This window comes from Mastigoproctus giganteus, chromosome 11 (genome assembly GCF_048544385.1).
Source record: "Mastigoproctus giganteus isolate SK-2022 chromosome 11, ASM4854438v1, whole genome shotgun sequence".
Taxonomy (NCBI): Eukaryota; Metazoa; Arthropoda; class Arachnida; order Uropygi; family Thelyphonidae; genus Mastigoproctus; species Mastigoproctus giganteus.
The window spans coordinates 95,847,303-95,868,622 of NC_143585.1; the positions used below are offsets into that span (position 1 = coordinate 95,847,303).

The 21,320-nt window shown below is 37.6% G+C and overlaps 1 protein-coding gene across 1 annotated transcript in view; it reads right to left on the reverse strand.

Moving 5' to 3' along the window:
* Positions 1–21,320, reverse strand: part of LOC150078277 (A-type potassium channel modulatory protein KCNIP1-like) — a 457,018-nt gene that overhangs the window by 243,666 nt on the left and 192,032 nt on the right. Inside the window, exons 2-3 of the mRNA XM_090385207.1 lie at positions 17,918–17,995; positions 1,253–1,330 (exon numbers count right to left, since the gene is read on the reverse strand). Coding sequence (XP_090241333.1) covers positions 1,253–1,330; positions 17,918–17,995 — 156 coding nt within the window. The remainder of the gene's footprint in view (positions 1–1,252; positions 1,331–17,917; positions 17,996–21,320) is intronic.

The window sequence follows — 21,320 nt, forward strand, 5'->3', positions numbered from 1 at the left end:
TCTGTTGATGGTATATGATCTAAAGGAAAACTGAGGTCATCAACGGTTTATAGTTAGTGGAGTGCATTGGTGAAAGGCAAGTCAATGAGTGGAGGCTTCTGGTGGTTAAGGAAGTAAGGGAATTCAATGGAATATCTTCAGTCTCCAAGAGCAGACTTCTGCCTTAGATGTCTGCAGGTCTTGGTAACAGTCTTTGAAACCACCGTAATTTTTCCGTTATTAATATCTAGGGAGAATACGAAACCTTGAACTGTCTCTGTGCCTCAGCATCAGGTGCAGGCGACTGAGAAAACTGAGGGACAGAATATTATCGATTATCTGTTTCATGATAATCGATGTCCACACAATACTACTCGATTCAGGCTTTGCTTTAAATTACGTATGCTCTGGTGGGAACTCAATTTTCTACGTATATTCAAGGTTCGTGTGACTTTCATCATGCTTTTGGTACTTTGAAAAGGACGTCGTGTGAAAACAACCGTAAAGGTAATTCTCTCCAACAGCCTAAAGAATTTTTTAAGCAATATTTACAAGTCTCGTAGATTAATGACGCGTTGGTGGAATGCATGCGTAATTGCTAAAGGTGACTATTTTTTTAAAATAAAGTTCTTTAAAAGATTTACGGGTTTTAAATAAGAAATAAATAATAGTCTATAAGTGCAAAATATTCTGAGTATTTATAAACTTAAAAGTAAGTTAAAATTTTACGTTTATGGATTTTTTTTTAAAGTGACAGAAGAACCAGCATCAGACCAGAAATAATATCTAATAGCAAAGTGGAAACATGCAAGAAAAGTAACTGATTGAAGTAGCTAAAACAGAAACGAAAGAATTTCATGAAAATGAGTGATGATTGAAGAGTAAAGATGTAAAATGAACATAAAGAAAAATGACTGCAAAAAGAAGAGTCAGAACAAAAGAAAATGGGAAATAATCAAGAAGCAGAAGTACAATTTGGAAACAAAATAATGGTAAATCCAAGTAAAAAAAAAAAAAAAAACTTTGTTAAAATTCCAAAAAACCTAATGTATTTATTCATGAAGTTCTTAAATATGTAAGATTACAGCAGCAGGAGTAAGAAGAAGTCTTCTTAAAACCATCTCGAAATGAAGTTTTATTAAGACGCATAAAATATGATAAAAAAAACAACTCTGAAACGTATAGAGCTATCAGTTAGGACAGCAGCACCACACAACTTTTTTTGTTTGGCCATAGTTCCTTAACAAGAGATAAAAAGAAATCAAGGACCTACCAAGAGAAGTGAATAGAGATCCAAAACTGCTTCTTCTTCTTTTCTTGGGATGTCTTACTCTCTTGAAAACGTGGCTAACTGAAAATTAAACCAAAGATTGAATTAATTTATATTCAATAGGAAACAACAAGAGCATAATCATTTATTTTCTATTGTCTATTAATTTTTACATAAAATGTATTTTATGAAATATCATTATTGCTTTAATTCATGTGGACTGACCATTCAATTTTAATTTCAGTTAAAAACTTTCCACTTTCCATTAATCAGATTTTTGAAATTCCCTTCATTTAATTCCTAATTTTGGATCGATATCATATTTACGATATGGTTTTAAAATCATAATATTGATTTTATATAATTGATTTTAACAATATAATATAATATTTATTATATTATATTGTTTAATACGTTCAGCCATTTTTTATTATTGCAATGTAAAATGAAGATTGGACTTAGTTTATGCCAGATTATTATTATTAGCTACATGGTGCAAGGAAGCCTGAGGCTTATGCTGCACCAGCCAAAAAAAAAAAAAAATTCCCGAGTTAACCTGAGAGAGAGAGAGAGAGAGAGAGAAGTAGAAGGGAATCACCAAGAAAGAGAAGAATGATGATGATGATATCCAGCTCAGGACCCTGGGTGTGCCAAGCCCATACTCACCAGATGTGAGCCCTTGGGGTGCAGAAAAAGAATAGCGAGAAGTAGGAGTACTGGCATGTGATGTTGTTGTTGTTTTTTTTTTTTTTTGGTTTTTAGGAGCATTAGCAACTAAGGCCATATTGCTCCGGGATATGCGGTGGTCAGTCCCTGACCTTTCCGCATCCTCCGTATTTGGTGGTGACGGGCTCGAACCCCGGTCTAATCAAGAAGCGTGTGCTGCACACTGCTGCTCCTTCCCACCTGGCTACGGAGGCGCCTCTGGCATGTGATGCAAGAAAGCAAGTGTATGAGCTTATGCAGCATCAGCCAAAAAAAAATAAATAAATAAAATAAAAAAAATCACACAACCATTCCCTCCAAATGCCTGTCCAGTTCCTCCTTAAATTTATTCAACCTATCAACTTCCACAACGACAGATGGAAGTTTGTTCCAGCAATTAACCACCCGCTGGCTAAAGGCAAATTTCCGCACATCTATTCTACATCTGTCCTTTCTTAATTTGAATTTATGCCCCCTTAGGTTTGTAATCTGAACAAGTGGAAGGATCCCATCAGAATTCAGCGTGCTCAACCCATTCAAGGCCTTATACACCTCAATCAGATCACCCCGCAGGTGTCTAGTCTCCAGCCACTGCAATTTGCAGAAATTAAGCCTCTCTTGGTAAGAGGATCCCTTCATTCCCCTCACCAATCTTGTTGCCCTTCTCTGTACACTCAAGCAAATCTACATCCTTCCTAAAATTAGGCCTCCAGACATATACGCAGTACTCAGGGCGTGGTCTTACCATTGCCTTATACAGAGGGACAATCACCTCCTTTGTACTGCTAGCAAAATTCCAATATATCATTGACAAAACCCCATGACCTGCCCTGGCAGCCTGTCTGCATTGCTCAGAAAACTTCATATCTGACGGCACAATTAATCCCAGGTGTTTTTCGTTTTCTATCATCTTAAGTGTAGTACCACACAATTAGTACGTTTCTCTAGGGTTACTTCTACCATATGCAGTACTTTGCATTTGTCAAGGTTAACTTCACTTGCAACTTCTTGGCCCATCTGCCCAAATTATCTAGATCCTGTTGCAGTAGCACACTGCCATTACTGTCATTAACAACCTTGCCAACCTTTGTATCATCTGCAAACGTCGACACTAAGCCTGATATATCTTCATCAATATCATTGATGAATATACAAAAAAACAGAGGACCCAACACCAAACCCTGTGGGACACCACTAATAACATTAGTCCACGAAGAGCAGCACCCATTGATTACCACCCTCTGTCTTCTCCCACTTAACCATCCTTTTATCCATTGTAGCAACTTACCCTTAATACCATTCTGCTCCAATTTGTACAATAGTCTTCCATGCGCAACAGTGTCAAAAGCTTTCCTGAAATCCAAATGTATGATATCAAAATTATTTTTTGCATCCAGTTCCTTTGTAACCACATCATAATAACCAATCAAATTTGTCAGACAAGACTTCCCTTTAACAAACACATGCTGCGTCTGAATTATTCCTGCAGTCTTGTCTAGATGATCCTGCAATGCATCTTTAACCAGTGACTCCATTATTTTACCCGGAACAGAAGTTAAACTAACCGTCTGTAATTACTCGTGTCACCCTTCGATCCCCCTTTGTGAATTTGGGATCCATTTGCACATCTCCAATCCATGGGAACCTCTCCTGAGTCCAAGGATGCTCTCATAATTATATCTAAGGGTTTGCTTAGTTGCTTTACCGCCTCCTTTAATATAACTGGATAGATCCCATCCACCCCAGGTGCCTTTCTTATGTTTAACTTCAACAATTTCTCCTCCACTTTGCTTTCAGTTATTACAAAATCATTAAGTATCCTGCTACAATTTGATAACCTTCTGCCATTTTCAAACCTTAATAATTCCTCGTGTGAATGTAGATGCAAAATACTCATTCAGTTTGTTTGCTATCTGAGCAGGATCATCAACAATCGAACCATCGATGTCAAGTGGAGCAAATTCATCCCCTTCCTATTAGAGTTTATATAAGTAAAGAAATCCTTGCTGTTTTCTTTAGCATCTTTTGCCAAGGATTTCTCGTTATCTGCCTTCGCCTGCCTAACCTCCTTTGTGACCTGATTACAGATTAACTTATATCTGCCATAGGCTTCTGAATCGCTTGATAATTTATATGCATTCCATGCATTTTTCTTCTCTGTTACGAGTTCCATTAGTTCATTTAGGCCTAAACCTTGAACAATATTTCTTAATAGGTATGAACCTTTTAGTAGCTTCCACGATTAATTCCTTGAATGCTTCCCACTTAGAATTTACTGTTGGTAACATCGTCAGTTGATCCCACTGTACAGAATTCAAAAACTGTCTGAGACCACTGCACTCACCTTTACGGAAGCAGAAACCCTTTCCTTTACCCTGATGGTAATTAAATCTTTAAGTAAATCCCACATCAGTACACTGTGATCACTGCCACCTAGTGGTTCTTTTATCTGTAAATTCTTAATACACGAATAATCACTGCTGATAACCAGATCAAGAGTGTTACTTTCTCTGGTTGCCTCTCGAACATGCTGCTGCAGAAAACAATCATCCAATAAATCCACAAAAGTCTGACTAGTGTGTGAGTGACCAACCCACAAGTTCCAGTCAATATCTGGGAAGTTAAAATCCCCCATTATAAGACATTCTGATTTACTAGCCCACTATTTCTCTGTACAATTGTTCATTGTACTTATTCGAGTCATTAAGGCCTATTACACACTCCTACTCTTATTTTTGCTTTCGCAGTGCTTATGTCACACCAAACTGACTGAACAGTGCACTGTTCAGTCAGTTTGTTCAGTTTGAACAGTGCACTGTTCAGTCATCTATATCAACTGGGTGCACTTCTTTCGATTTAATATATTTTTTAATTAACAGCATAACACTTCCTCCCTTCCTATCCTGTCTGTACACATTGTACTCCCCAAATTCCAGTTCTGTATTCCCTATATCTGTGTGACACCATGTCTCTGGTATCCCAAGAATATCCGCCTTTGATGTCTTGACCAACACTTCAAATTCGTCCAATTTATTTACTATACTTCTAGCATTGGTATACATGCAGCTATTCCTATTCACCCTAACACAGCCCATATACCCACCTATTTCACAATGACTGCCATCCGTCCCTGAAACCCCAAGCACCCCTCGATCCAGGTCGCTATTTATTCTAATAGACGTTGTGCAAGAATCAACTTCAACCTCTGCCAGTGGCTACTGTTAAACTATTAGTCCTTGTATTCCCGCAAGCTAGCAGTTTTCCGACCCACCTAACACTGCCTCGATAGCATCAGCAAATGTTCTTGCACCCTTTCTATTTAAGTGTATTCCATTCCTGTAGAAGCAGTCTCTCTTGTTAACAAGTACAGACCAGGTTGAAAAAAAATTCTACCCCTTGAGCCTTGCACAATCTTTCCAGAGCCGAATTGATCGACAAGGCTCTCATCATGTACTCCCTCCTATCGTGTCTGGGCAGAATTGCAGACACTTTCAAATTCAACCCTAATTCTCGGCTTTTGTTCAACAGTGACCCGTACTTGTTAAGTAATTCTGCCGGTCTCCTACTCTTAACATCATTAGTGCCAACGTGTACAACTATATCACCTTTTGTGCCCTTGAAAGATGATATCCGCTCTACAACGTCACCAACCTTTGCCCCTGGTAGACATACCCTGGTCCTGTTCCACATATCCTTTTTACAAAGCATGTTTCCCGTCTTCCTGACAATAGAGTCACCAACAACTACTAGTTCCTGTGGGACCAGCGCATTCTGCCTTGGGGGTTGCCGCTGTGTAGCGCGATGACACAAGTGCAAGCTCTGGCGTTGATGTGGGCAGCTGAGAGCTTAATGGGCCCCTCAATTTAGATCTTTCGAGGGCATGCACCCTGTCTTTCAAGCTCTCGTATAGGCCCATAACAACGCTGAGTTGTCGCCTGATTTCCTTACACTCCTTACATCGCGCGCGCACACACACACACACACACACACACACACACACACACACACACACACACACAAAAAGACATCCCCCACGGCAAATATCATGTTCTGTTCCAGAGAGTTCGGCAAACAAATACCCAAGTTGCACATTTTTTTAGGCTGTGATGCGTTGGAGAATTGCTCCCCTCACTTCTCCCCCGAGTCACAGCACTCCTGCCACTTTGTGCTCGTTGCATTGCTGCTCTAGTTTGGGGCATGATATTTTAAATTAATAAGATCAATAAATTTAATTAATTAAATGTCAATACTACGCTATCTAATAGAAACAGTGATGCGTATTATGCTATATAATTATACGTTAGAGCTACTTAGATACCTCAATTAAAAATTTGAATTCCCTACTACTCTATACAAAAACAATGGCTGCAATATTCGAACGAAATAACGGTTTTACGTATATTAAGTAGTAATCCACAAAATCTCTCTGTAAATTAAAATAAAAATAATCCGCGTAACTATAACCATAAGACTATAAGACTACGTATAAAGTACAATATAAAATAACAATTAGGTAAATAAAAAGGCAAACACTTATCGCTTTTTCGGAGCCTGTAATTCACAGCTGTAATTTTGAAAGAATCAGCGCCCTCTCCTAATGTATATAATAAGATAATTTTCGTTTTAGATATTTATTATTCAAGGCACTTAAAGGAATTGTTACCACGAAGATAATTGCTATTGGGAAGTTTTAAAAATACTGCTCGTTCGAAAATTAAATCAAGATTTCTCTTCCAGACTATCAGCTTACATACTTGTCCTGTATGTTTATATTATTAACGGTTTTTATTTAAAATTTATATTTGAGCGTGCATGGAATTTTAGTCTTAATTTTGTTAGAACAAAGTGCGTCTCATCAACTCTGGGACAGAGTAAACATAGCGGTTCATCTTTCTTTTTAACGCGAACAGCAACCGATTACTGTCAACTTAAGTAATTTTGATAATACGGTCCTTCGAGACCGAAGTATTTTAATTAAAAACTTTAAAGCCATATAAATATCTGAATTACAATCAAAGAGTGAAGGCTTTATTATCTTTGAATCATGCTTTGTTGTTGTTGCAACTATCTGCTTAATATGCAAGCATAATGAATGTGGAAGAGCAGTAAGGTCTGTCGTCTCACTTCTTTGGCGAGGAGAACCTGGGGATGGACTCAACGGCTGATCCTACATTATTAATTAATACAAGAGTATATCCTGGAAAGGACCAGAATCTCTATTTCGCTCTTCTGAGGAAAAAGCTGGAAAACTCTGAAAACCAATTCCACCTGTTAAATCTCGATAGCCAACTCTTTCTTAATTCTAAATGCTCCATGACAGTACTGAATTCGCCATTTGTTACTTGTTTGGGAAGGTCAGGGTTCGAGTCCCGTCGTAGACCTGAGAAATTTCTATAGGCTTCAATCGGAGTTGTTTTTAGCCATCTTAGGTGAAGGGAAGGAGTTGGATTTTCTCCGTGAGGTTATTCTAGGTTTTTCAACCCACACACGCAAATCGGCCAATAAACAGTTACTCCTACAAATTCAAATTACTGTATTACATTAGGGCTACCCCTAATCTCTTTATAACCATATATGTATTATGACTGTAAATTGCGTGTGAACGAATTTTTTAAAATTCGTCCCAAAAAGGTCGAATTATTTAAAATTAAATATAATGAAATGTAAGTTTACTCCCTTAATTTTAATAATTAATGGATAGTATAACTCAATGTATTAAATGTATCGATATTTCAAACTGTTGCCATGACACCGATCGTGACAAGAATTGAATGAAAGCAAAGCTTTGCACCCATTCACCACGAATTTTAGTGGCGTGATGAATGATATCAATTTAATAATTGGATCATGCTGGTAAACATCTCATCTAGAAAGAAAACTAATTTCCTTCAAAACATTGCGTCCCAACTTTATCAAAAGAAAAGTCAGAAATTGTCTTCCATCGCAGTTTCTCCAATGAATTAAATTACAGATAAAACAGACAATATGCTGATTAGTCCGTTAACTAGTTTCCCTACTATCCCTGCAGCTCAAAACACATCTTTGCGACCCAACTGCGCGCTACTCCACTCTTACATCAGTAATAAATAAAACGTAGACCTGTTTACAGTCATGACTTCCTTATCTTAACCACATCTAAGTTAACTCAATTGAAACTTTTAGTTACTTCTGCCAAATACCCTACCGCGCCATTAACCAGTATCCTAGAGACAAATAAACCGTTGGTTGATGACTCCATTCTACTGGAGTACGTCGCTTAATATTAGCTCCTCCATGCCAGAAGACTTGTATTAATGTTAACAAGCTTTGCTGTAATGTAATATTCCACCTCCGCTTGTTCTCCTAATTTCTGCCGGTGCCTTAACGCTGTGTTCAAAGCCATATGACACAGATGGCCATGAGTTGGAAAGAAATCGTCTGGGATACATACCGCTTGTCTCGGTACATCTAACAAAGCTTTTTACTCCGAGTAGAAGAGGACCTTTTAAAGCAGTCGATTTAATGTAGGAGGTCTCCAAAGTTTATGCCAATGTAACTTATAAGCTATCCGTCCACCCATTTCTTCTGATCCCATTTTCTTCCACCCTCCTCCTCATTTGTTTTTCTTATTTCCCCCTTCAGTCCTTTTTTGTTTCGCTTTTTTGGCTAAACAATTACTTTGTTGTAAGAAAATTAATTAGATCACACTTTTTTAAATAATGCTTCCATTAAGTAGAATTTTAAGAAGTTAATTATTCTAATAAGGATATGTTAATCTCAGATCGGTCGGTAGGTTTTTTCCAGATGAAATTTGATTTTGAAACCTTTGATACATTAAAAGAAACTTATGAAAAAAGCCAAACCTCTTTCAAAAATGTTTATCAGTAAATATTAATTTAAAAATATTTATTCTAATGAAAAAATATATATTTGGAACAACATGGCGTGCTTCATATTACCTGCTTATTGCTCTGCTTAAGAGCCAACCCCCTGGAGTGGTTCTTGAGAAGAACAATAAAGTGATAATATACATATAATATAATAATAAATCACCCCTTAGCTTACTGCTGACCCCAGCTAGGGGGTAATATTTATATTTAAAGATCAAGGAAGGGACATGTGTCCAGGGTAACGAGGAATAATATGTATGCTTAACCTGAAAGGGACAGTATTTACAGAGTTTTTATTTACATACTTGAAATTTCAATTTGTGGGCTACCGGTGTCCCAAATTAAAATATTATTTTATAAAAAATGTTCTGTACAATAATATAAAGTATTTCTATGGTTCGTCACAGGCTGTTACCTGTGTCCCTTCTTTTCTGTGTCTCAGCATTCACTGCCAGGCGTCTTGTGATAATAGATACCAAGGGAGGAGATCAGTATCGGCTTCATTTTATTTTATGTTAGATTTATTGTTTCATGGAAATCATTGTTGTGGCAGATCGCTTTCCTTCTAGTGGTGTTCTTGAAAGTCATAACGATAGCTTGCGCATGTGTCAGTTAGTTTCAGGAGTCTCTATGCAATCTGTTGGAAGAATTTATCAAGATCGATGGCTAAATTGTTAATCAAATCAATGTTTCCAGGAAACATGTCTCAGGCCGTTATTGAAACTGATTCTGAGCGGGAGCCTAGAGTCCACTTGACTTCTTCCAATAATCTGAGGAATTTTAATGGGGTCTATAATATCACGGACGTCAAGGAATTCTGTGATTAGTCTGGCCAGTGCAAGAAGGTTAGATTCCACAATATCTTGTTTCCATGGGGTGACTTCGAGACTGATGTAGAGTAGGCCACTACAAATAGTGTTCTGGTTGCCAGTCCGCCGGTTCAGCCATTTCAGGAGCTAATATTCCAGGCTGAGAAACTTGTTGAAATGCATTGTGGGTGCAGAGAATCAAATAGTTGCTGCATAGACAGGTATGGGATATAGACATCGAAGGACGCATTTCTTGACCAATTCAAGATTGTGAATCTCCATTAGTTCTTGGTGAATTGCCCACATTGCAGAATACATTTTTGTTTTTTCTTTCATGAGATGATCCTGGAATGTCATCCTCTCATTCCATACTAACCTCAGATCCATGTGCTTCCAGGTGAAAGACACCCGAGCTGTTTTTAATTGGTTAATCCATAATCTGAGACCACATATTGTTCAAATTGACGGACCTTTTTATTTGCCTGCAGAGTGGTGCTAAGTACCTCATTTTGGCCAGATGTGACGTAAATGTTTCGAGTCATCAGCATATGACTGGAAGTCAGTCTGGGATGACAGGAAGTGTTTTAGAGCTGTGGCAAATAAGGTTGAGGACAGGAGTCCCCCTTGTGGAACACTCCTTTTAGTAATGAATGCCTCCGAAAGCTGCGATTTAAGATGAGATTAGTCTCCAGGATTGATTCAGTTATACTGAGACTATTGCCTGTAACTTCGAAGTAATGGAGATTAGAGATGTTATGTCTATTTTGTCGTAGGCCGCTTTTATATCGAAGTGTAAGAGAACACTCTTACAAATAAAATGAAAATATTTTTTTATCTAAAATAATTCATGAAGGACAGACAAAATTGGAATTTATTAAAGTTTAAATTTTAAATTTGAATATGTGAATTAAGGTTTCAATATGATAAATATTAAGGGTTGAAAATACGATTGTGTTGGGAAAGAATGAGAAATTAAGCATAGTAATGGGATTGGTTCAAAGTCCTGACGAGAAATACCAAACTTCTGAAAAAAAAATAGGGTTCAGAAAGAGAGTTGGGGGAGTTAGAATGAATTTGGGTTGTCGGGATTGTTCGAGGAGAGTTTGAGTTCAGAAATCGTGGAAGTAAGATGAAGAAAAGAAAGAGAAAGTGAGGGCATGGAGAGTTTTTGGAGTAGAACAGGGAGTTCGGAAAGAGAACGGTGTGAGATCTAAGATGAAGAAAAAAAAGGGGGGTTAGTGATTGAAGAGAACACAAGGACGTACGGACTGAAGGCGATGCTTTTTTTTTGGGAAGTTCTGACGAGTAGGGAATATGTCTTTCTAAGGTTTATGGTAAAAGTGGAATTGGCCATTAGTCGGTTGATCGGCGTGTCTAGCAACATAATCGCATGTTGTATTTTTGAAGATTAATTCGTGTAGGAATCTACAGGTGTCTAGATCTGTTCCGTCGAGAATGAGCCAGGTATGGCTGTGTGAATCAAGAAATATAGGTGGAAAGAGGCTCTAGTCCAAGAGCCCAGAAGAAGAGATAGACCGCCAGAAAAACTTGGAAACGGATGTGGGAAGCCTCTCTGCAAAGGCGAAAAGCTCCGCTGAAAGAGTGAAAATGAATTGGAAGTAGCTGTCCTTTTCGAAACGTAAGCGTGTTTCAGTTTTTTCGAACTTCGAATTTAGATTTATAAGTTGAAATCTGTGAGATATTAGTTGATAGTTTCTTTCAAAGGAAGGTTTGTAATATACTATTAGGTTATTAAGTTGGCTAAGAGATTAAGTTAAAGACTATGAAATGGTCTTTAATTTAATAAAGAGGAGAAAAAAAGGGTAGGGTTATTATTTATATAAATTTTGTGTCGTCTTCATGCTCTGCTAACGTCCAGCTTTACACACGCTAGAATTTGGAATTTTATGAAAATTTCAGTCAGAGTTGCTGTTTGTGTCCATCCGGGACTTCAAGGGTGGAAGTCTATTTTTAAAGGAGAAATAATCAGTAAATAAATAAAATACGTGGCTGAACGACCACAAATGTCGAACCAGCCAGGGATGGTACAACAGTTGGCGCATTTATAGCCAGTTAAATAAAAATAAATAAATTAGATAATTAAACGCACGACCGACCACAGAAGAATGATAGTTTAATGGTAGTAGTTCTGAGTTAGCATCAAAAATGCATCTTTTAACTGCAACGCCAAAGAAGAGTCCGATTGAAGGGATTATTTATAAGTTTATTGGAAATTCCAATGTTTAAATTATGGCATCCTTAAAAATGCATCACTTTTTTCAAGGATACAGAGACATCATGGAACCAATTTATAACGTGACAGCATTGATATCTGGTGCAGTTTGATTGTTAGTACAAATTTGATTGTCAGTTTGATTAATACAAACACAGATGTTCAAGTTTCGGGACTTATTTTAAGATCTCTTTTGGTGTAGTTACAATCATGTTCCGTCAAGAAATTGTATTCGCCTAATTTAAAATAAAATTTGTTTCACAAATTGGACTCATTATGGTAAATGCATTGCAGTTTTCCAAAGGTTAACTACGAAATTACGTCAAGACCTTCATTCAGATGTTATACAGCAGATTTATACCAAATGGTGCACAAACCAGAAGGTAACTACATGTACAATATTTGAATCATTTTTGACGCTAACTCAGAACAACAACAACATTATTACTCGGATATGTAGCATACATGCGTGTATTCAACTCGGCTGAGGGACTCCCATATGAAAGGTCTACCCACAGGCTGCATCCTTTAACCGCAACGCCAAAGAAGAGTCCGATTGAAGTGATTATAGAAAGGGGATTATTTATAAGTTTATTGGAAATTCTAACGTTTAATTCATAAATTTCTGTTTACACTCCAACTACAACCACACCGCAGTACACATCAAGAAGAGTGGTTACAGATTCATTGTTATGGTCCTTACAACTCAAAACTGCGAATAAACTACCAGTAATCACTAATGGTTTCGTAAATAAAACATATTTCCATCCTCAGAGTGACGGATTGTGTAATAAATATGGAAAATAAACCTGAAAGGTAGTTTTTGCTATTTTATCTTACAACAAAAGGAAAATCCATCATTTTATTAACTCATCTTCCTGCTCCTCCGTATTTCAGAGTGCAGTGTTTTCGCCCCGCCATATTCCTCGCCACGTATATCTGCGGTGACGATTTAATTGGAGAGCTTTCATGGTCAACATACCTCATTCAATTAAGGTTTCGCCTTGTCAAAGAGAAGGAGAAAGTGGCGGTAATAGGATTGATGGTATTGAGATAATAGAAAAGGTAACAGAAGTTTTATTAAGAGGCGTGGAAATGAAATAAGGAGAACACTGAGGATTTCAGGTTTGATTGCAAAACTTTCTTAAATTGTTGGCTTCAGCAGAAATTGGTAGCTTTTAATGACTGCTTTAAACTGATGGATAGGGTATCAATTGATTGCGGTATTCAGCCGAACTATTTTCGTTTTCTTAGAGGAAAAATAAGTTTGTTTTCTATCTCTGAAGTATGCAATTTGCGCATTAATAAGTTGGACACAATCAAAACACTGCCAGTTTCGTTAACACAGTGACTACCGAAAATATTGGCTTTCTTTTTGTTCATGAAGTTTGTTCAGATTCATCGCTAATGAATGCTACATCGAAGTACTATTTTTGAATAACAACTCAGCTATTTCGTTTAGAATAAGAACTGGACCACTAAAGATACGAGGCATCAGTGTATTATTTCTGCAAGTTGCGTGGATTCTATGGTTTGTGGGATGCAAAACCTCTTCCCAGGTGGAAAAATAATGCTCTCGCCAGTGACCGGCTAGCGATGATTCCTTCACTTTTAGAAAAATTTTTACATTATTCGTAGCTGTTTTTTTCCTCATCTTTTTCTTTTTTTTAAATTATCACAAAATTAATCTGGCTACGTATTTGGTATGAGATCTTGTTCTCCATTATTGGCATTACTTTACGATCAAGTTTTATATCTTTCTCAGGATCATAACGTATATTAGAGAACTAAACATTGGACCAAATCACGTGATTCGGTGATTATCGTACCTGTGGTCTGAACTCAAGTAAATATCTACAGTATGCTTAATCTATAAATAATACGAGGTGCACAGAGAAATTTCTGAGGTATGAGATGGAAATTTACTTAAAAACAGGTTCTACAAAGAAGGTCAGAGATGCGTGCTCGAAGTAATACCGGATTTTGAAAAATGAAGGGTTAGATCGATTACACGCAATTGCTTTGTATAAACAGCACCTGAAATATCTTATTTATATGAGTTTCTTACAATTCGAATACTCACATTTATTTTCTTATCATTAAAATAAATATTCCGATGAAACTGGACATAAATTCAGCGAAATTTTCCTTAATGGTAAACAGAATTCAGTTTCACTTTCCCAAAGTACATATTTCTAAAAAGCATCACACTGGTGAACTTCTTAATAAATCTCATACATGCGCTGTTAGTTTTATTGGCTGCCTTATAGGATTTACTCCTCAATATTACCACAGTTTTTTTTCTTATTATTAAAGCTGGCAAGATTCCACTAACGCCCTTCTCTCATGAGCGTACCCAAGTGTTCTCGGGGGTTTGGCAACGGTCCAGAAGTCACCAATATTTCTCAAGCTCTTGACATCAAGGGCCAAGATATACCGAGTGATAAATCATTCTTGCGAAAAAAAAAAAAAAAACTACGTATATACGGACATACAAATAAGGAACATCACTATTCTTAAAGGGCAGAAGTGCATCTTAAACGCAGAAAATAAAAAAATTCTTTTTGTTGTTGGCTCTTTGTTCCTCTCATAGTATCTAGACTGGTTCATAATATTCCCAAGTTAGAAGAGGGGGGAAAATGAAGAAAACTGGTATTGTTGACACCGAACACTTCGGCAGCAAAAAAGAAACTAGATTAAGAAAGAAATTTTTTTTGTGTTCCTGCGTGGTTTTATTATTCTGGGATTAAAATAATCAATAACATGAAGGACGGGTGAATGTTAGGAATGAACACTTGACGAGCTCATTTATTAGAGTCGCTGCGGCCTTCAACCTTGACGGAATTCCTAACTTTTTTTTTCAGGTATCCTGTTCATCTTCCTTTTTTGTGTTTACCTTTCGACCTTTGTGTCCCACACCATTTTATAGTTAGAAGAGAGGTAGACGAGTTGTTTCGGTTGGTCAGATTAGGAATATATTAGAGGTTAAGGGGTAATCGGGTCCTTGACAGTCTTTCACAGTTGCGATCAAATTCAAATCATTCCCTGTAATTCCAAGTCGGACCACCTTCCAATAGTGTTTGAAACTGCACAGGTACATGCAACCTCAGTCAGCAAATCCGCGGACCCGGTGCGTATTGTAACCACGTTCTCAACTGACCTGATCAAGCCAAATGTTATCCTTACCGAACTTAAAGCATTCAATTGGAATAACCTCTGTTCCAAACCTGTGGACGAGGCAAGAAATGCCTTTTCTAATGAATTGAAACACATTGCTCCCATTGGTGCGTCGAAAGCAGATAAAATCTTTTCAAAAACCAAGTGGTGGTTCAGCCTTGAAGCAAAGCATGCTTTCAACCTAAAACAAAAAACCTACAGAACTGGGAAAAGGTGCGAATCCCTGAGAGACCACATCTGTTACAACAAACAACAGAGAATTTCTTGCGCGTAAGAAGGAGGGCCCATCTGCAGTATATCCAAAGAAGGCTCAGATATTCTAAGCGCATTCCACCTACACATGGACGTTAGGTGGTAATGGATGAAGAAACATTCAAACAGTGGATGAAGAAACATTCAAACAGTCAACCTTCCACCCTGATCAGGAACATCCCCCTCTCCTCCCTGTAGTGGCCATCACAGATACGGCCAGGACCTCGCTTGCGCATGTTAAGATCTCGAGAGATATAATAATGAAAGCGATTAACAGCCTACCCAACAAGCCTGCAATTGGTCACGACGGATTCCCACTCTTAATTCTGAAAATTTTCAGTGTCTGCGTGATCAATCTGCTGCACATCTTCAACCGCATTCTCCAGTCTAGTATCACACCGACAGCGTGGAATATCTGTCACTCACTACCAGTACCAAAAAGTAACAAACCGAATAGCCTAAAAGGCTACAGAACAATATACATATCTTGAGGGTTTTTGAAAAAAAAAAAACGATCCAGCCCATTTTAGTCGAACACCGTTACAACAGACAACAACAGCATCTCCATACATTATTCGTAGAAGGTCTAGGTTGTTTAATCTCTTAATGACCAGTTGGTCGATCCAAAAAGCCCTAAACACTAAGAAACAACTAGAAATCTTTTTCCTGGACATACAAGCAAGCTTTTGACACACTGCACAACACAGCTGGTTAAAATTTTGAAACACTAGTTCAAATTCGAAGTAAACTAGTTGCCATTCTCAATAAAATTCCCAACAACAGGCAAATAAATTTTTATCAAATATAACCACAGATTGGAGAGCACCACTACGACCTCTGTTGGCATCCCACAAGGGAGAGGGAGTTCTTTCCTCTGTTTTTTTGTCACAGCTTTACAGCCCTTCCTTACGAAGCATCCAAACTTCCCCTCATACGCTGACGATCTCAAGCTGCTTGTCACATCGGATGACCCGAGCAAAAAGTAGTTGATCGCCTGTGAAACACAGAACGTCCTGGTTGAACTCCAGGATTATCTACGGGGCTAAAGTTGAATCCTAAGAAAGCAGCTCAGATGACCTTCATAAAAAGGACAAATGAAATAACACTCAAAATCAGCGTAACTATCATGGAAAAGGTTCACTCTCACACCGATTTGGGGTCAAAATAAATGGGATGACAAAGTAACCTTCAAAGACAACCTCAGTATTGTCAGGCTTAAAACACTCGCGGCTCTCTGGGCAATCCGACAGGAGCTGGTCAGTCTTAGGCCTCGAGGGTTCCTCTTGGATTACGTCCAAAGAAATTTGACCCTAGTACTGCTCTATGCATCTGTGCTTTGGTCAGGGGGGGGACTCCTCTGCTCAACAAAAAAGATTTCTTGGGGTGGCGTATTGGCTCCTAAGATGGTTAAAGAGGACGATAGACCACCTTTTATCATCTCTCGGAGCGTGCTCTACGCAAACCTCGGCATAAAACCATGAGAAACCATCATCAAGGAGAAGAATCTGCACAATTGGGCACAACTCCTTTGTCGCCGAATGGATTCACCTGACATCTGGGAAATGACGGACCACCGAACGAACCCGGTGCAGTGCAACACCTTGTATTAGATCTTTACTACAAAACCTGCAATACCTAAGATCAGTGTTTAAGGCGAATACGTTCGGACCGTATAGCTCCCTTGGAATTGATGCCTCAGCTTCCTGCAGCTCGAAGCGCTATAGACAGGACACCCTGAAAGATGCGTATAAACTAGAACTATTGACTGTACCACTTTCACGATTTTGAAACTTCAGTGCGAATGTTAGCTTATTTGTAAATAAAATGTTTTCCTATCTTTTAAATTCTATCAATGTAATCGCCTTGAATATTTATAATGTACACCTTTATAGCCGAACCAGGCTGTTCAGGGGGTGCCCACTGATGTGGAAATAAAAAGATGTTAATAGCAATGACATCAAACGTTAATACATCGCTCAATGGAAATTGCGTACATTCTTAGGTCCGTCTGTTTTCAAGACGAAAAATGACTTGATTTTCCAGGAGAAAACCACACACTCCTCGTTCGAAATCTGCGTATTCAGCTTGAAAAGCAATTTAAAAGTTCCTTTCGTCATTGAGACGAACCAAAATCTTTGTAAACGGGAGACAATCGGTTTGGCTGTTGAATTTCCAACGAGATCAACAGTCCAGAGTACGATGAGTATTGGCGTCACTTGAAATAGGACGATCGTGAAGGAGGTTTCTTAAAGGGAAAATAGGTTGACTTCTTTAAGACTAGGTCAAGATTATCAGATGGGTGCTGCAATTCCTAGAAGTATTGTTGAACAGTATCACGAGCTTTGCTCAGCCTAAGTCCAAAGGGCACGCAGGAGATGTATTCGCTATCTAGAAGATTCTCAAGGATTTCCATGCAATGATAAATATTGCTAACTCGTCTATACTATTGGCCCCTAAGATTTCTTCAAGATTTATTTTACATGTGACAAATATTGTATAAAAAGTATTTAAGGATCTATGCGCTGATATAGAAGAAAAAAAAATTTAATATATAATGCATAAAAACATTTATAAAACTTATGCATTTAATGAAATTAAAGGGAGGGAAATCAAATCAACTTACTCTTATTTGCCCAATATCTCATGTTTCTGACCTCATGTTGTTCCTGCTCTTCTTGTTTTCCGCCATTCAGTGCTGCATCTACAAATGACAAAAATATAAGACCAATTAGTGGCTGGCTTAGTCTCCTATTTTACTTACTGATCAACCACAGCAAAATTCATTTTAATTAACAATTCTTATTTAATTATAAAACCAGTATACATGGAAAATGGCAGAAGAGGAAGTGCTCGATTATTTGGTCGCAGATTGCTTAAAATAGATTTTACCCTCGCGCGTAGCACAGTGGTTAAAGTCACTGAATTTTCCCACCATGTGGAAAAGACATCCGGGTTAGAATCTCATCTAGACGGGACTTTTTTTTTATCCCTCACCAGGGACGAGTTAATCGGTCTCAGATGAGGGTTGCATCATTTTTATTCACGGAAACTCTAGATTTTCATCCATCAAATAGATATACTGACCATAGATTACACTGACGCCTCACAGTCAGTTGTCTGTGCAAAAACAAAAACACAAACAAGCAAAACTGGAATGGGTTTCTGTTTTCTGAGGTTTATGTGTCCCAGTCGTTGGAGAATAATATATTTCGTGCACATTAGTGCATAAAAATTCAAGTGCCACCTTATTTAAAAATTGCAAGAATAAACAAATTAAATTTATAAACTAAGAAATAAGATAAACAAATAATAAATTTATAAGTAAGAAATAAATTAAAAAAATAATTTTTAGAAACCGAATTAAAGTGAATAGTATAATATTCCGAAACATTTTTATTTTATTTGTATTCTGTCAAGGCCCTCTGACGTTTTGAATTTCAATCGGTGAATAGAATGGTATTGCCTAAAATATCCCAACCAATTCGAATCTTATCATCCAAGTGAGCAGAATTTCGGTCATAAAATCCATCCTCACAGCGAGTTGGAGCTCTCTAAGGTGTGAGCGCATTAAGTAACAGCTACTGTTTCTCGAAACTTGCTCGAGAATTCACGTTTCTTGGAAGTCGTTGTGGGAATTTACGGTTGACAGAATACTTTTCCATGTTTCATGAGGGCTTCTGCACCGCCACCTAACTCTTCAAAACATCGCATTTGCATCGCATCACTGAGAGCCTTTGTTCCCCTGGAGTTGATCTTTTATGCCTCTCCGCTTTATTGAAATTTTTGGGTCATTACCAGGAGACACAATATCATAATTATCCGTTGTAAATCAAAAGTGCTAATGAAGACCAATAAATCATGCAAGAAGTTTGAGCTAGGAATGAAACAGGAATTAGATTAAATAGTAAACTCTTATTAGGCGAATTATATGTATATTTGTTTGCCCTTAGATGAACTGCAGGAGAACATTTGTTGTTCCCGGAAACACTAGATTAAAACATTGTCTACAGCAAGTGGACAAGAAAAGAAAAACACCAGCAGAGTACCGTTTAAGAAAGTGTTAAGCTTCTGCATCGAATGGATGAGGAACTACGAAAACCTTCGGAAACTAATGCAGAATCATTTTTCCACGCTGAAGTTTTTCAATTCATACTGGCACAATGAAGGCAGAAACCGTTACGGTGATTGGCTATGAAGGATAGGCAACAGTCATAGTCCTCAAACCATTCCCAAAAAACTTGACACCTACTCTTGCCAGCAGATAAGGAATGCTGCCTCATAGGCAGATAACTACTTGGGATGATCAAACGTAGCAAATTTCATCAACCATGTCTTCTAATGGAATCAGTAGACGAACTATTCCAGAAGAATGCGTCCAACATTATTGTAGATCAGCCAGCAGAATTCTTTGAACTTCCACACACATGCATTCATGACCCTCAAAACAGTTCATCTAGATAAATTAGAAACTTTCAGGGACACTCACTGGCGCATCTTCCAAACGCCAACCAAGTATTACATCCCACTGAAAGTTCAGTAAAGTGTGAAGAAATTAAGATCAAAGCCTACGGAAAATTCAAAGTAGCGCTAAAATTAATGAGAACCTTGGAATGGTATGAAAAATGGCTGTAATTCTAAGAACGTTATCATTTACATATTCGTATGGGAATTCTACATATTTCACGTGGAAAATAAGCGCAGGAATAAAACTTTTCGGATATAATTTATTTGTCCAAATTCGAGACGAGGTGACAGGCAACTGGGGATTTTGCGTTTACAATGGCTGCCATATTTCATAGGTAATCGTATGGTTATAAAGAAAAACAGAAATAGCCAGAAATACCGAAGATTTATGCGCACAATAATTGTAAGCGACAATAAGTCTATTACGTGGAGTGGCAAAGTCTATGAAATATGTAGAAGCGTTTTCTGGACTCATCTAGATGTCCAAATAAGCAACTAAGTAAGAATGATACAGCGGTATGTAGCAATTTCATTGAGTTGAGAGACTCGTCATATTTCATTAGGACCGGCAATAAACGGAGGCGTATGAGGCCAGCGCACGTAATCACATAAGGAAGGAAATTGAAGTTGTGCTTTGTCAATGTGCATTTTTTCTTTTCTTTTTTTCAGACAAAATAAAAATTCAGACAACATCCAGACATCGCAAAACTAAGTCAATTTAACCCTAATAACTTAATAGAAATACGATCTAGTCACAGGAAAATAAATTAAAAAAAAAGAAGATTAGTTTTGGAAAAATGCCAACAAGTTAAATGGCATTCACACGCGACAGATAGGGGGCGCTAAAACAAATTGGCTAACTATTTCGATGTTAAAACAACAAGAATAAAAATATGAAGTTTTCTTGAATATTGCAAATTCATTTCCATTTTTTTGTTTTTTTGGCTTTGATATTTGAATAAAATTTATTCGTTTTAACGAACAAGTCGCCTGTTCGTTAAAGGGAATTGTTTGTTGTTTCTAATTTCTTATTAAAATTAGTAAAGCTTCTAATTAAAGCATTATAAATGAAACCTTAAGCGTGCCTTTTTTCTTTTATAAGGAAATTTGCATTCAGAAAAAGAATATGCACCGAATTTAATCGTAAAAATTCTTGCCCTACTTCGAGATTCTTTCCTAACTGAAAAAAAAATTCGAATGCCAATAGTTCAGTTGTAAAAATGTTCTTTGAGTTAATGCTTACTATTAAGCCCCCCCAAAAACCCCTTACTATTAAGCCCCCATCAGCCCCCCCCCCAAAAAAAAAACATCCATTCCCTCTAAACGTTTGTCCAGTTCCTTCTTGAATTTATTTAAGCGGTCAACTTCCACAACGACAGGTGGAAGTTTGCTCCAGCAATCAACTACCAGCAGCTGGCTAAAAGCAAATTTACGCACATCTATTCTACATCTGTCTTCCCACAATTTGAATTGATGCCCCCTTAGGTTCATAATCTGAACCAGTGGAAGAATCCCATCAGAATTCAGCATGCTCAACTCATTCAAGGCCTTAGACGCCTCAA